This window comes from Pleuronectes platessa, chromosome 19 (assembly GCF_947347685.1).
Source record: "Pleuronectes platessa chromosome 19, fPlePla1.1, whole genome shotgun sequence".
NCBI classification, from domain to species: Eukaryota; Metazoa; Chordata; class Actinopteri; order Pleuronectiformes; family Pleuronectidae; genus Pleuronectes; species Pleuronectes platessa.
Genome location: NC_070644.1, coordinates 9,581,930 through 9,598,154, shown reverse-complemented (window position 1 = coordinate 9,598,154; position 16,225 = coordinate 9,581,930). Strand labels below are relative to the sequence as shown.

Sequence of the window (16,225 nt, the reverse complement as noted above, 5' to 3'; positions counted from 1 at the left end):
GGGTGTTAGGTTCAAGTCAAATAATCATGTCACATAGAGACATATATAGTCTTATACTCCACCCTGATGTTCGGTTTCTACTGTGCAGGATGATAATTGTGCAGTTTGATAATAGAAGGTGTTTTTTACATTCACACCTGAGATTCAGACGTGCACATAAGCATGATTTTGTGACCATATAATTTGCAAGCCAGCCATTGTCCAAATATGCAACTTGCACTTTTACACCGATAGAAGACTTTCCATAGAATTAAGAAACATCCTGTTATTACCTTTTGGAAAGGAGTAACATTTCTCATATGGATAAACATCAAATAAATATAGACCCAAATCATTCCAAGCGTCACTGGAAAGCATGTCTGCACAAAGTGTTTTGAAAGTTGTTCACTTCTTGTAAATCCTGTTTGAACTGTATGAAAAAAATCAGATGAGCGAAGAATCTTCGACTTTTCTCTCTGGTCCCAGGAGAGTTTCTGACTTGAGAGATCTCGGCAATGTACAGATGTTTAATTCATCTCTTATTTCTCCCTCCCTCATGTGCACAGGGGCAGACAGAGAGCGGATGACAGCCAACCATGAGACCTACCTTCTTATGGCCAGCACCCAGAATGACATGGAGGATTGGGTGAAGACAATCCGAAGGGTCATCTGGGCGCCCTTTGGTGGAGGTCGGTATTACATTACACACACAGCCAGTGTTTAACTTGTTAATGACCTCAGCTTAGGGGAGGGGGGGTTTGTCTGTGTCGGCAGGTTTACTCCAAATCTACAGATCCTTTTTTCCAAATTTTGTGGAGACCTGGTGCATAACCCACTACTTGCAATGTTTTTAACATGGTGATTTAGCCTTGGTGGAAGTTATATACACTACTTGCTTGTTTATGAGATTTGCACAGCAGGTTATGTGTTCATGCGGATGTCTTTAAAAGTTTACAATAGCGGTGCTCGCGACAGGATAAAGGCCCTTTCAAAAAGAAAATGACTTGCAGTGAGCTGGCCAATGGGCTCAGAGCAAAACATTCTCGAAAGTATAAGCAAAATAGATAATTGGATGGATCTTTGTTTTGGCTTCTGAATATTAATTAGGAAATGTTTTTTTAAATCCATGACGTGGATTCACAGTTGCACCATGTGGAAATTCTTCTCATGAAGTTGTCCCTGACTTTGGTGGCATCACTGTGCTGATTACCGGGTGTCCCGCTGCGCCGCTGTGGCCTGTTATTGACTGTGCTGGCAGATATTGGCCCACATTGTGTGAGAGCAGGGCTCAACAAGCGCGGCGTTTGTGCGCAGGCGGGCCGTTCAGGCGGCTCCCGGTGACACAGTGAATGGACGGGGCCAAGCCGGCCCCCTCTTGTTTCCAGCGCCGGGAGTTTGACGTCTATTGCAGTTGACTGCTCTTCAAAAGGACGAGCCATTTGTCAAAGATGCCACGGGAAAGGTGGCTCCACGCTGGAGCCGAGCCACCGCTTCCTCTGTCCCCCTCGCACACACGTACACGAAGAGCGTGCACACACACACACACACACACACACTTCATATTCCAGCTTCACAATTTGCTGTAGCAACAGAGACAAACTGAGCCCTGATTGGCTGGTCAGTGGCCCCGAAGTGTGATTGTGCTCAGAGAGTGACAGACAGGGAGGGAGCTTCCAAAACGAAGCCCCCGGCATTTGACCCACAGAACCACTTGGAGCCGGCTAACGGTCCTGCTGTCATGTGGCGCTGAACGTTTACTATGATGCTGGATTAATCACCGGCCGACTGGTACGAGCTGTGGGCCGAGAGAGAGAGTGGGAAGTCAGACCAGAGAGACATGTGCAGCTGCGGCCTCTCCATCTGGATCCTGGGGGATCTGTTTCATGGTAATGACCGGCTTGTTTATAGCAAAGAGCTGATCTTCTCTGAATCTCTGAACTGTGTTGTTGCCGAGGGATTAGTACGATGTAGAAAGTTAAGAAGGTGATTTTAAACTTGAAATCAAAACCCTGTGGAGCTCCCTTTGAGTTTGGTGCAGTTAGTAGGTTGTGCATCTCACAGCTGACAGGATAGAAGCGACATATACAAGGTAAACAGCGTATTAAATGTATATACAGTGTGAACACAATTGCACAGATAGAGATGAGTATTGCAGTTACACCTAATTGAGTGTTGAGAATTTACAGACTGCTTTGTTGATTTCATGTTTGTGGTGCAGTGAAATTCAACGATGGCAGTGGCCTTGAAAGTCATTTATATATATAAATATCAGTTCAAGCAACCAGAGACACATTCTTGTGTTGGTTTGGAGTGATTTCTTTTTAAGGAAACCTCCTCCTGCACACACTCCATATTTCTGACATGTGTTGTGTCTGTTTCAGTCTGTGACACAAACCATTTGACAGTTTACATTTTCAGTCAATTTTTCTCCTCGCGTATAGTTTACATTTGGTTGAAAAAAAGTATAACACCCCAATTGAGGTACTTGACAGTAAAATATGACAGTTCCTCGCCTTCTATATGAACAGGACCTGTCCAAGCCAAACATGACCTGGGTTATGACTTGCTGCACCAGAACTGATGAGTCTTTAAAAGCAGGAAGGTTCTGTAGTATGTACAGGTTTGTTAAACATGTGTGAAGTTGAAGTAATTCCCCGTTTCAAATTATGTCTGTATCAAGATGTTAAAGTGATAATGAGTCATTCACTCAACTCCTTACGGTCGCCAATGAATATGTTATGATAAAATGATCTCCCTGCAAATAATACACTTGTAAATACAAGGCTTTAAAGGAATAAAGCTGTGTCATGGTCAATTTAACATAAGGAGTTACTAGTGTGGAAAACCTGCCGTGTGCTCGGCCTGTGGTGATGCTGGTTGCAGCTTTCTGTCTGAAACTGTAAAAGTGACCTGCAGTAATTGAGACATGGCGAGTAAAGTCTACAGAACAATGAAGCTACTGCACAAACTGCTGTTCACCTGTTTATTCAAAGTTCCGTGAAGAACAACAGAACCCTGAACTGGAGAACCATTTGTCGTTTTAGTGAACGGGCTGTGGTAGTGATCAACAAAGTAGCATGTGTTGTGTCCCAGCAGCTCCTGCTACAGAGCGCTGGTCACACGTTTATTCAATTGTATATATTGTATTAATATTGAACATATTGTGGGTCGGAATTGCCCCAAATCGGACACTGCTCTTTTTGAGCCTTTAACAGTTCATGTTTCAGGTAAAAACCCAATAATGTGAACAGTGATTCTTGAGGTATGCGAGTCACATGCAGAGACAGAGGTCGCTGGAATTGTTAAATTCACTCCAAATAACATCTGCTAACTGCTTATATCATATTTTGTCAAATACATCCTGATCCGATGCTTTTACAAGTCGATATTAAGAGTCGTTTCGCTACAAAACCGACCAAGAGTCTGTACCAGTCCATACAAACGTGATGCAGTGTGTTGTGGGCATTTGAGAAGCAGGTTTTTCTCTTTGGGGCCAAAATGATTATTCCTACATGAGATATTCAGCGTTGTAATGTAAGGACGCCATTAACATCAGCATCATATCACACATTTGAGGGAGATTCATCCAAGCACATGATCGAACCACAGGCAAGGAAAGGGGATCAGGAATCCCGGAGAGGGAGAAAAAGAGCCTGTGTTGTGTCTGAACATCTCTCCCTCTGCATATGTGTGTGTGTGTGTGTGTGTGTGTTTGAGTGTAGACGTGAGTGTGTGTTTGTGTGTTCCTGCTCAGTTCCTGCTGAGCTCCTTCAGAGGAAAGGTTCCTCTCTTTTGCCAAATCCCCCTGCAGTCGTGGTCCGAGCCCCTTTTGTCCAGTGAGGAAACGGCAAAACACGTCATACAAACACATGCACAGTTCATAAGCTGGTTCGCACATGTGACCTGGGAAAACATTCCTGGACCCATGACTGGGAGCGTCTGGAGGGATGTCCTCTTTCTCACTCACTTCTGTTTCTCACTTGTTCTCTGATGTTGCCGTTTTCATCATCGATGTGAGGGATATTCATCATTCTCTACATTCTGCTCTGATCCATCTGAGAGCTTCAGATATCTTCGTGTGGCTGTTGACTGTTTGGTCTTTTTTGGGATTGCTGCATCAACTGAAGGGGGGCGGGGGGGGGAACAAAGAATCCTCCAAAGTGACCGACCCGGAGGAGAGAGAGAAGACAACACAAGACTCTGCTGTTAAACTTCTAAGCGACCTGTTTTCATGTTTTGTTTTTTTCTCTGAGATGGAATTGAAGATGCTTTAACTGACCCCGCTGTCAAACCCGATGCATCTCTCCCAAACACAGAGGCGGCTTCTTGGGAAAAATGCTGTGCAAGCACTTTAAACTCTGCACCTCTGATGTGTTGTCTTATCACAAATCCATCAACCGCCGTTTCTTCCGGAAGATAGCCGGCTGCTTTGGTCTCAAGAAGGGTGAGTGAGACCGCGGCTGACACACACGCAAAGTGAAGAAGACGTGTTGATGCACTCTCAGTCGATTAGCTGTGGATGTCGACTTTCACTTCAGGGGGTTCGGTTGTTGTTAAGCTGCTGCGCGCCGTGCAGAGTGCACGAGGATCCTGGGTAAGCTCGGTCGAACTCAGCCGTACCTCGTCGTACCACGTGTGTGCATGTGTGTGTGTGTGTGTGTGTGTGTGTGTGTGTGTGTGTGTCAGTAGCCTCTGTCTGTCTCTAGAGACCGGAAAAGTATGCAGATCCAAATCTCTCAGGAAGGCTGCGTTAATCCCCCCCCTTGTGTAGCGTCCACATCAGACTGCTGCTGCGTTTTTCCTACGGCGACTGCCTCAGACAAAAGGCGAGAGGTGCTCAGCAGGAAGTTAGAGATTCTGATCATCGGAGTAAAGCTTTGTGGGTGTACTTTATTTAAAAAAAATTTGGCCTTGGCCTGTCTGTCTGACCTTATCGTAAATCATTTTTTCAATCGTTTTAACTGCTTGCTTTGAACTGCTTTAAGCTGGGGAGTGAAAGTTAAAGAGTGCGGAATATTAAACAGATTTGTGTTATTTCAGGATTGTGCAGCTGAGAGAACCACATTCTATACTTATGTCTGTGGTAAAAAACCCTATTGAACAATGCAGACCCTGTTCTTATCGTCTGTGGGAAGTTGACCCCGTTGTCAACAACTTATTCTCACATTATAAAAAGCTGCTTTACAACTTTTGTTAAACAATTCTGGGCCGTTATGAGTAAATACAAAAATTCGCTTGTTGTTGTTCCTCTGTTGTGTATCAATCTCGTCCCTCCTGTGTTTCAGGGATCTTCGGTCAGAAGTTGGAGGAGACGGTGCGGTATGAGCGGCGCTTCGGGACCAAGCTGGCCCCGATGCTGGTGGAGCAGTGTGTGGATTTCATCCGGCAGTGGGGCCTTCAGGAGGAGGGTCTGTTCCGGATGCCTGGACAGGCCAACCTGGTCAAAGAGCTGCAGGACGCCTTCGACTGTGGAGAGAAGCCCTCGTTTGACTGGTGAGGAGACGTGTCGGCCTACTGGCTGGTTGGATTTCCTCAGTGGGTTTTTAATGTGTAGCTGATAATCAGATGTTGACTGTGGGTTAAAGAAGTTTTCAAAGAAACAGAAGTGGATGAATGGGCATCATTATCTAACAGCCCTCTTCTCAGAACCGACGCTTGCACTCGTTACACCCGGAGTGTTGACGTATCCAACAACTCCAACTGTTTATTCTCGCTTTACCTCCAATAGCTGTGCTGAGGTTAAATGTCTATTACAGTTATTATCACATTCTCCTCTTCTGTACAGCACAGCATTGTGACCAGGGATCTAATGTATTTGTCAAACCTAATATGATGTGATACACTTATATGATATGAAAAGGTTCTATCAAATATTTCAATTCATTTTTTTCTGTATAGCGGCAAATCACAACGTACATTATCTCTCATAGTAGAGAACGCACAATATTATAGAGACAACAGACAGTTGCCACAACAAGAAATACACAAAGCAACAAACTCAGTGTGGGCAGGCGTCTGCATCAGCCTGATGGGGTGAGAGGAGAGAAATGGTGGAGAGAGGAGAGGTGGGTGGAAAAGAGAGAGAGAGAGACCATGTTACGCACAATTATCAAAGTAATAATAATAAGTTCCTGGATGCTGTGCTTGCTGAAAACATGGGAAATTAATTGGATGTTTTTGTTCCCTCCTGTTCCTCATTGTACTTCGATTGGAAAGAACGCTTTCTGAAATTATCATTCTCATCTGTCTAGTTTTGCATAATACAATGTACAGATTTACCCGTTTTACCAAGATAATAACTTGTGCACACAATGTTAACTTGTTTGCACACAATAATTACCTGATGGGAACAAGGTTATATATATATGCAGGAGAGGATGATTGGATTATGCTTTGGAAACCACACAGGTAAATAGTTTTTAACAGCTTTTAAGAGCATCAAGAATTTAATTTGACGACATCCCAAGGTAAAAATATAGCTTGATGGTTTTTGTTAGAGTTGTGAGACGCATATGAGTTAATTAGTAAATGATCTTGTGCAGACAAGTTATTCAATACATTTACCCTGCTGTTTAAAAACATGATGTAAGGGCTTTAAATAAAATGCGCTGACCGGATCAAACCCTCCATTGCTTGGATTCTAATCTGCCACCTACAGGGGGCAGCACTGAGAGCTGTAGTGTAAAGCGCAGTCCTCCATCCATCACTGGGAATGACAGAGAAGTGCTTTACCTGTCTCCCTCCTGTTCTTAGTTTATCTCTTTCCTGTTTCTGGTATTTGCATCATCTTCTGATTCTGTCCGTTTCCTGCAGCACTCTCCCGGCAGGAAGCTTCACAGTGATCTATGTTCGCCTCCTCGCCATGCGGCCATAATGAATTATCACCCTCTCCCCGCCCCCTCCTTTATGTCGCTCTCCGTCTACAGTGACACAGATGTGCACACTGTCGCCTCCCTGCTGAAGCTCTATCTCAGGGAGCTGCCGGAGCCCGTCGTCCCCTTCCAGAAGTACGATGACTTCCTGGCATCCTGCAAGCTCCTCGGAAAGGATGATGAAATGGTAAGAAAGTGGAATTATATTTTATACCTATATCGACCAGGAAATTTGCTTTTACACACTTTTACACATGAAGTTGAAGTTTGATTTTTATATCGACAGACGTCAGCACTGTAAAAAAATGTGATGTGTCTCAAACTGTTGTCACCTGAGTTTGTGAGTTTGTGCCTTTGTGTGTATGTTTGTGTGTTATTTAATGTCTCAAGTGTGGATTGGAGCTTCCTGACCTTTAACAACATCTGAGCTCTTTAACATTTAAAGGGAACACAGAGAGCAGAATGGCTAGTGAACATTTTTACTGTCGGGCCTGAATAAAAGTCTTGAGCTGTTGAGCTTGAGCTTAGTTGGAGGTTGGAGTCGCAGAGAGTGTAACTTACATATAGAAGGAGAAACTTCTGTTTAGTGGCCGAAAATCGTGAGGTTAGAAAAAAAGGGGAATCTTGGATCTGATCAGCCGGACATCATGTCCACGTTTACTACACAATTTGATGACTTAACCACAAATACAAATGAAGGCCTTGGGATTTCTTGGAGCACACTGTTACAACACTTAAACACTTGTTTGCTGGATTTTTGGTCAAGTTTTAATTCATTTTGATATAGCGCCCCCTGGAGAACAGGGCACCACCTGCCTCTGACTCATTGTTTTTAAACGACAGATAACTGATCTTTTGATCGACCGCCTGTGTTCTGTGTGATGAAACTCTGAGAAAAACATGGTTCACTTATCCATGTTAAGAAAATGTCCTGCATCATGTTTTATGTGCAGTCACTTCATCAAACACTGGTTAATATCCTTCTATTTCTATATTTTTCTGTCCTGTCTTCATTGATCTTGCACTTGTATACTCCTCAAGACATGTTTCTTTCTCCTTGGCCTTTTGGTGCGATTGTTATATTTCATATTCATATTGTCCACGATGAATTGATGTGAAATATTGATCTGTAACCTAAAGAAAGTGTCTGTCACCATCTGCAGGGTATGAATGAGTTGAGACGCCTGGTGGAAAGTCTACCTCAAGTCAACTTCAACCTTCTCAAGTACATCTGCAGGTATGGATTTTTTTTCTTACAGTGGCTGAATTGATCGTTAGTGTTCGGTGTCACATTGAAGGTGTTTTCCGGTTCGACAGGTTTCTAGATGAAGTGCAGTCGTATTCAGGAGTGAACAAAATGAGCGTTCAGAACTTGGCCACGGTCTTCGGGCCAAATATCTTGAGGCCAAAGATCGAGGATCCAGTGGCCATTATGGAAGGTGAGTTTTTCCAGACTGTCGTGTGTTTGAAACGTTTTCTGATCTCATGTAAAACGATTTAAAGAAGAACTGTGTGTGGTTCCATTTCTAGGTACCGTTCTGGTCCAGCAGCTCATGGCCATTTTGATCGGCCGCCAGGACGTGCTCTTCCCTCACAGTGAGGACAGCCCCACGGCCCTCGAGCTGGTCAACAACAACGTCGAGCTGCCGCGGCGACAAGCCGCCACAACTACCTCCACCGTCACCACGGTGTCTCAGAACGCCGTGAACAACAACGCGCAGGTGGTCCGCCAGTGTGTGTGGGAAGCCCCCGCGTCTCCTTCGCACCGCCAGCACGTAGAAAAGAGTGGCTCCCCGCGGCCGTCAAGCCCTCGCAACGGTGTCACTGGACGCTTCGACATCACCCGCAGCCCCCCACTGACTATTAAAAAGAACCCGGCGTACAGTAAAGGCAGCGGGATTGTCACAAACGGCTCCTTCAGCTCCTCGCCCTCCTCGGACCCCAATCAAGAGAAGAGCCAGACTCTGGGTGGAGGAGGGAGTTTACCGATGCGCCGCAGCGGGGCCCTCAAAGGCTCGGGCACAAAAATGGGCACCAGCGGCGTGGCGGGTGGGAGCAGCACTGTCGGGAACGGAGTTGTGCGCATGGGCGTTTCAGGCACTGATGTGGTCACAGGGAGCCTACACGGCCGCAACGGCCTCTGGGCCCCGAACGGCTGCGTCACGTTACGGTCGAGCAACAAAACCCGCGACGGCTCCAACGGGGAACAAACCGCCAATCAGAATCGCCTGTCCACGTACGACAATGTCCAGTTAAACCACCAGAACCTGCAGCTGCAGAACCAGATCACCAACACGTGTCTCAACAGCAGCTGCGAGGACAAGCAGAGCGTGGACAGCGCCACCTGGTCCACGTCCTCCTGTGAAATCTCTCTTCCCGACAACTCCACCTCCTGTCGTTCCTCCACCACCACCTGTCCTGAGCAGGACTTCTATGGAGGTCACTACGAGGACCTGGACGGACCAGCTCCGGATACAGAGCCTCCTCAGTCTGGCGGAGGAGGAGAAGGGGGGGTGGGCCGAGGCAGCAACAGGGAACCAGGAGGAGACGGAGCGGGGAGGAGCAGCCGAGGAACCAGCAGCAGTGAGAACAGTGACGGTTTCCCTGCTGCTAACGGAGCCGGCAGCCACAGCGCTCTGCACAGCTTAGTGGCCAGCCTCAAACAGGAGATGCACAAACAGAAGACCGAGTACGAGGCCAGGATAAAGAGGTATGATCCATGTGGACGGACAAGTGAAGTTACCACAATCACAATCCCAGACACTTTATTGCATTTTCCCTTTGCATTAGAGCCCAACTGACATGGATTGTTGGGGCAATACCAATATTGGACAGTAAATAATTTCTGATACAGATGTAAACAGGCAAATATAAATGCAGGTTTTGTTTGTATATTTTGCAATGATTCCTAAGATGTTATCAAACTCTTGTTTTACAAAAAATATAAATGATCCTTGATTTTTTTTTCAAGTTTAACCATAACCTTTATTAAGAATAACCAGGAATAAAGAGAAAACTACAGCCATATTTATAGAACTTGAATTGAAAATAAAGTAAACCTAAAATTATTTTACTTTGAATGTAATTTCGAATGCATCTTTTCTGCATCATTCTGTAAAATATACATTTTTACATAAATGCTGATAAAGATATGTCTGTGAAAGATCTGGATGTATTGTGGTAAACAGTTTTAGCCTTGGATGAATTTGAAAAAACACCTACTCAAGCTGCAGCATGTTATTCATTAAGTGTATTGAAGGTTAAACGAAATTGCAGCCTTCCTCCTTGTTTGGGTCAGTTTTCCTAATCCTGTACCTCAACCTCCCCCGCAGCTTGGAGCAGCGCAACCTGGAGCTGGAGACGGAGATGGTGAACCTCCACGAGGAGCTGGACCAGGAGAGGAAGAAGTACACCATGGCCGAGATCAAGCTGCGCAACGCCGAGCGCGCCAAGGACGACGCCGAGCGGCGAAACCAGATGCTGCAGAAAGAGATGGAGCAGTTCTTCTCCACGTTCAGCGACCTCACCGCGACCGGCACCGCCACGGCCCCGGCCGCCGACCCTCGCCGGCCAGATCGCACCAACGCCATCTGGATACAGTGAGGGAGGCCGGGGGGGGGGGGACGTGGTGCTGAAAGGACTGTGTAAGACTCGATAATGTGATGTGAACATTACCCAGGCTCCAAACAGGATTTGGCTGCTTGTTCTAGAAGGAAAAGTGGGAAGTTTCGTCAACGGCACGTTTTAATTTAAGTAATAGCTGGTGTGCGGCCGATGCAGGTCACCTGTAGAAATGTAGACGTCACCTGGAGTGATGTCAGAGGGGACATTGTAAATACAACATTATTTAAACACTCGCCCAACCCTCTCAGAACCTGTCGCGGTACCTGCTCATCTGACCCGGTGGTGGAATAAAGGGACTGTAAACCTGAGGATTTACAGTGCCACCATTATTTTATATTAGCTCCTAGAGCCGGATAGAAGGGGAAGAATAAACATTTAAAAAGCGAAAAGGTGGAAATAAAACAGACTTGACGACGATGCCAAATCTCCTCCCTGTCTTTAATCATTTTTAAAATCTAACCAAAAAAAAAAAAAAGAAAGAAACATCCTATAGTTCCGTGTGTAACTCTGTATCTGCTTGTGTACATAGAGGGAAGCCATGCAGACAAACCACAGCAGCAGATGTATGTAAAGAGAAATGAAAAGTACGGCGTGAATGTTTATCTGATATTTAAAGCAAAGTTATCAATGTGTGATATTTTATATTTCTTTCCTTGCACTTACATGTTTTGTTTAGTGTCGCTCCAGTTGGTACTGAATGTTGTATCACTTCAATGGGACGGTATACTGTACATGTGCCTGTGCTTCTGTGCTGTTGTGTTCTATTCTACCCCATGACCAAAAAAAAAAACGAGCCTGTACTGTAAATATTTTATAAGTGTAGACACTAATTGTTAGTCTGTACTGTGGTTTTAAGCGTATTCACCCGGACGTGGCAGGTATTCTAAATGGACTGATGCTGATCGGAAGAATGATGTCACTTGTAAGAGAAATACATTTGCACGGTGACGACCTGCGCGTAGGTGTAAATCCAAGATTGAAATAAAAAAATGCCTGTGGCGGATTCGTAAATGCAGGTGACAGCATGTGCTTTCCCCAGTTAGTGATGGTGTCGATGTTGATGCTCACGTGAATACCAGCTTACAGTCTGCTAGAAATACTCCTCTGTAGACTTCTGAGCATTTCTCCCACCGGACACTTCCCATCCTCACCTCTGCTCAGAATAACAAGCTGCAGCTACAGCACAGTTGCGCTTTTGTATCATGACTGTGAAAAGGGGGGGGGGGGGTTCAGCACCAAGTCTGGCAACATTTACAGCTTGAAATTCTCGCATGACCGTGCACGAGGGCCGGTGTCTCCGAAGTGGCCGCGTCTTTCATGAAGTCCCTGGGAGTGCATTTATTCAGCTTCGAACCAAACGTGGATTTGACTGGTGCAGAACAGGTCCCATCTCAGCACAGACCAGGGCTGGGCTTCTCTGAGTTGTTTGTATGTGTGTGTGTCTGTGTGTGTGCGCGCGCACGCCTGCTGCTGGTCATTGCAGGACATCTGGAATGTGCACACAGAGCAGTAGAAGAAGAAAAAGTGCCTGAACAACTGAATGAGGGAGAGAAAGGGGGGGGGGGGGCGACTGTGCTTCTTCTCATTCTGCAGCCCTCACTGGGAAATAATAGGCTTAAGCCAAGCCGACAGTGTCACCTCATTCTGTGAATTCCACACAAAAGAGCCGTGGACGCAGTGAGAGCGAGAGGACGGCTGGGAGGGAGGAGTGATTTCGTGACATGATACTTGATACACAGGGGGACTTTGAAAAAAATGATTTAATATGAATAAAGATGCATTTTCCTGTTACTGTCTGTCTTTACATTTTTTTGTATTTAATGCAGGGAGAAATGCAAGAATGTTGCTCGCCCCACATACACACAGTTACGACTTCACTCAATTAATATTTGACTCTTATTTTGTTAAGTTGCTCGTCACATCCCAAGATCAGTTTTTGATGTTCTCTGGCTAATGACCCAAAACCCCAAAAAAATTGCTCAATTAATTTTTTTAAATCACAAAATGAAAACATGAAATAGGATTAGGTGTGATAGTAATCTTTTATTTTGACACATCTTTCATATTGTAAAAACGTATGCTCAATTTATGAGGTCCCATAACATCTTCTATGACTGGACAATCCAATAAGAAGTCAAAGGACCTGGAGAAATGTGACAGTCAATAAGATAAATCATTGGAAATACCTTAAAAAATATATAAATCTGATATTGCCTTGAAGCTTCCCTGCCAGATATTAGATTGTATGTCTGATACAGGAGTAGAGACTTTGCAGGTGGGACTGTAGCTCTGTCACTGCGACACATTGGACAAGTGGTTTCTATTGATAAGAAGGCCTGAATGTAGTGGTTTGAATCCCAGGCTTTCCCAGGCGTTGTCCTGAGTGGAGTTTGCATTTCATCCCTGTCTCCGATGCGCGGATAAATGGGTGTATGGATGGATGAGTGGATAGATGAGTGGATGGATAAATGGATGGATAAATGGATATAAGCCCAGGTAAAAGAAACACAGTACTCTGTTCTCTAAGATCAAAGTTTATGTTTATTTTCCATCACATACATATACTATTTTTACATACACAGTTCCTTTAAAATGTTGTGTTTACAGGTACAGCTTTCAGTATTATTTTTTTCTTTTTCTTCTGCGTTTGTTTTGACTTTATTTGAAACGCTTTAGCCTGAAGCTTTGAGATCAGCGTGAAACGGATACACTTCTTTTTTTTCTTGGATTTCAATAACCTGACGATGTCAAGAGAATGGTTCATTAAAACAGCACGGCTTAAAAGAAACGAGAGAGAGAGAGAGAGAGGGAATCCTCGAAGAACAACATCCCCTGATTCAGATGAGCTCTGCGGGGTTTCGTCCACATTTAAAACCTTTTCTGCGTCGCCCGACCCTTCGCAGTAGCTCGCCTCCCTGTCTTGAGTGCAATAACGTGTTTATTGCCCTGTTGTATCGTTGTTATTTACAATGTGACTCGGAAAGAAAAGAGAAGAGGTGGAATCCAATGAGCTGGGGAGCACGAGTACCGAGTACAGGGTGCATCCTAACTTTTCACACCAGCGCTAACATTGTGTCTGAATGACGAGTCGGCTCATCGCCATGTTACAAATGACTGGATCCTGAATCCACGTGAGACCTTGTGATCTGAATTGATGATCAGCTATTGTAGCTGACACGTGTGTAGTTGTAAGTTAATGTGACTGAACCTAAATACATACATGGACTTTTCAAACACATGACTGACTCAACATTCTTTTAGCCAATCGCACACAAGTCATGATCTTACGTCCGAAAGAAAATAAAGTTCTGTAAAATCCAGACTGTTTGAGTTGAATGCTGGTTAATTTAAAATCACACACACACACACACGCTCACACGTACACATCGATGTGCGTCATTGTGAAACGTATTCATCTCTACATTCAGTGCTCGACAACCCGGCGGCTTCTGTGTCTGACTCGTTTCAGCTTCAGGCACAAAAGCACCTTTTTTATTACCACAGACTCCTCTGAGGGGATGTCTTACAAAAAGTAAGAAAGTTCACATTCAGAGAAAAAAAGAATCATTATATGTTTCACTTTTTGTTTGACCAGAACATGTACGGATGCTGAAGAGGAGAGTGTCGTCGGGACGGTTTAAAATGCCCTGTGAAGTATGTAGTGTCTGTGGGGGCAGGGGGTGGGGGGGGGCGGACTCAAACACTAAAGACCCCTTTGTGAGAAATTGATCGAGACATATATATATTTTTTTTCAAAGCACAAAGAATTTCAAAGCTGCACCCTGTTCTGACACATTGCCCTGGCCCGGGACCCTGACCACAAAGCCAAGCTAGAGCCTGAAGCCTTATCCTGGAGACGCCCGCCCTCAGTTACCCTCGTCGCTCTGTGGAGGTGCGTGTGAGTCTGTGCGTGCGTGTGTGAGGTTCACTGCACACGAGCCACTGGCAGAGTGAGTGTTAACAAAGTAGCTGTTTGAAGTTGGGTCTGTGAGCTTTGCGGGGAGGTTGCAATATCGGTCAGGGTAGAACCCAACGAACTCTGTTGCAGATCCGAATCAGGGGGTGGATCCGGGAATTTATTTCACTGTCCCCAACATTTTCACCATTTTCCCAGTCAATAATTCATGGGATCTTGATGAGAAAAAGGCATATTAATGGGACTGATATATATTAGTGTGTGCAATTTGGTTCTTCTTGATTCAAAGGGCCTTGGCAGAGAAATGCACTTTATTAAGGGTGTGCGCTTGATTTTTTTGTACCCCATTTTACCTGATTGTCAAGTGATACCACTGCAAAACAGGCGATCCAATCTTTGATGAGAACTGTGCATGAAGCCGAGAGTAATTTGTTTCTTCTCTTCATACAAACATAGATCACAGACGTTATTTCACTACTCGTAAAATAAGACTTTGTAATTGATAATAGTGACGAAATCTTCCCTTATTCCTATTAAACGAAGAATAAATATGGTATGCACAAAATTAAACATGTGACAAATCAAGTGCTCAGCAACTCCTCGAATGCAGCCATTGTATATTGCAGCTCAAAGCCTTGTTGTGACCCGTGAGATAGATAAATAGAGTAGATAGATAGGTGCGGTTACTGTCTCCTTCGATTCCACTCAGTCAAACACACTCTACACCTACTCTCGGAAATAAAATGGATTTTTTACAAGAGGTTAGATGTGACTTAGTGGGCTGTACACGTTTGTGTCCCAGTTTGAGAAAATATGGTCTCCCTGTTTTATGGGAACTGGTTAATAGTTGCAGAACTGGAATTGGAAAATGTAAGACAGCAGCAAACCTTCCATGATGTGAAAAACACTAGCGTAAGCACTGGATTTGTCAGAAGCAATAAGGAAAGCAATCTCACACACTAAATTCGAGTGGCAACGAAAAGTGTTTTTCTTTTTTTCCTGCACAAAAAGATCTGGTGGCTTTGTCGATTACAATAAGTTTTAAGGCAGAAAAAGAAGAAGCAGTGAAAAATATATACCCCCCCAAAAAAAATACACTCCCTGCACCTGCAATGCTTCATTCTAAAAGGCACTTGCCATATTCAGGTTCCATCTGTTTCAATAAATAAATAAATCAATAAATCAATATCACAGCTGAGAAATAAAACATAGCGGACGGGGGTGCCTGTGTCCAGTTCCCTTTATATATGAAAAACACAGCATGTGTTTTTTCTGGGGGCGTGACTTGAAATTTAAAGTCATTGCTACGACGTTAACACTCATCGGCCGCCTTCAAACTACCATGTCACTCGTTTCTCCTTCTGAAAGTGTGTGGTGTATCAAAGAGTTAAATCATACGCGAGTGGGGGCGCCAAAGGGGAATATAGACCGACCTCGTGTGCCTAGGAGGGGTTATTGGTACACAATGACATGCAGAAGTGGTGGAGGAGCCAATCATATGCTGCCAGGGATAATAAAAAGAAAGGGACATTACGCACAAATCCGTTGTTTGGGAGGGTGATGACCCTTTTGAGTCCAAACGCAGGCCTGACATTCGCTGAAGTCTGAGGCTACATCCACAGGACTATGTTTTAATTTGAAAATGCCACTTTCAAACGAAAACAATCACTGTCCACACAAGTGTTTAGGCTCCATATCAGAATAAATCCCCGTCCGCTCGGAATTCATTATCGTGTTGTGTTGTACACTGGTTCTACACCGAGGCTGATGCCGGTTGTTTTGGTTCTGGAAGGGGGTCGTGTGACAGGAGCCTGACGAATCAGCAAAGGCTATG

At 44.6% G+C, this 16,225-nt stretch overlaps 1 protein-coding gene across 5 annotated transcripts in view; it reads left to right on the top strand.

The window, feature by feature from the left end:
* arhgap24 (Rho GTPase activating protein 24) overlaps positions 1-11,312 on the top strand; it is a 62,366-nt gene extending 51,054 nt beyond the window's left edge. For all 5 annotated transcript variants that reach the window (XM_053411081.1, XM_053411080.1, XM_053411084.1 and 2 more), the window contains 7 exons: positions 546-668; positions 5,265-5,472; positions 6,906-7,038; positions 8,015-8,088; positions 8,169-8,290; positions 8,382-9,561; positions 10,184-11,312. In XM_053411081.1, coding sequence (XP_053267056.1) covers positions 546-668; positions 5,265-5,472; positions 6,906-7,038; positions 8,015-8,088; positions 8,169-8,290; positions 8,382-9,561; positions 10,184-10,454 — 2,111 coding nt within the window. In that variant the 3' untranslated portion in view covers positions 10,455-11,312. The remainder of the gene's footprint in view (positions 1-545; positions 669-5,264; positions 5,473-6,905; positions 7,039-8,014; positions 8,089-8,168; positions 8,291-8,381; positions 9,562-10,183) is intronic.
* Positions 11,313-16,225: the final 4,913 nt, after the last annotated feature.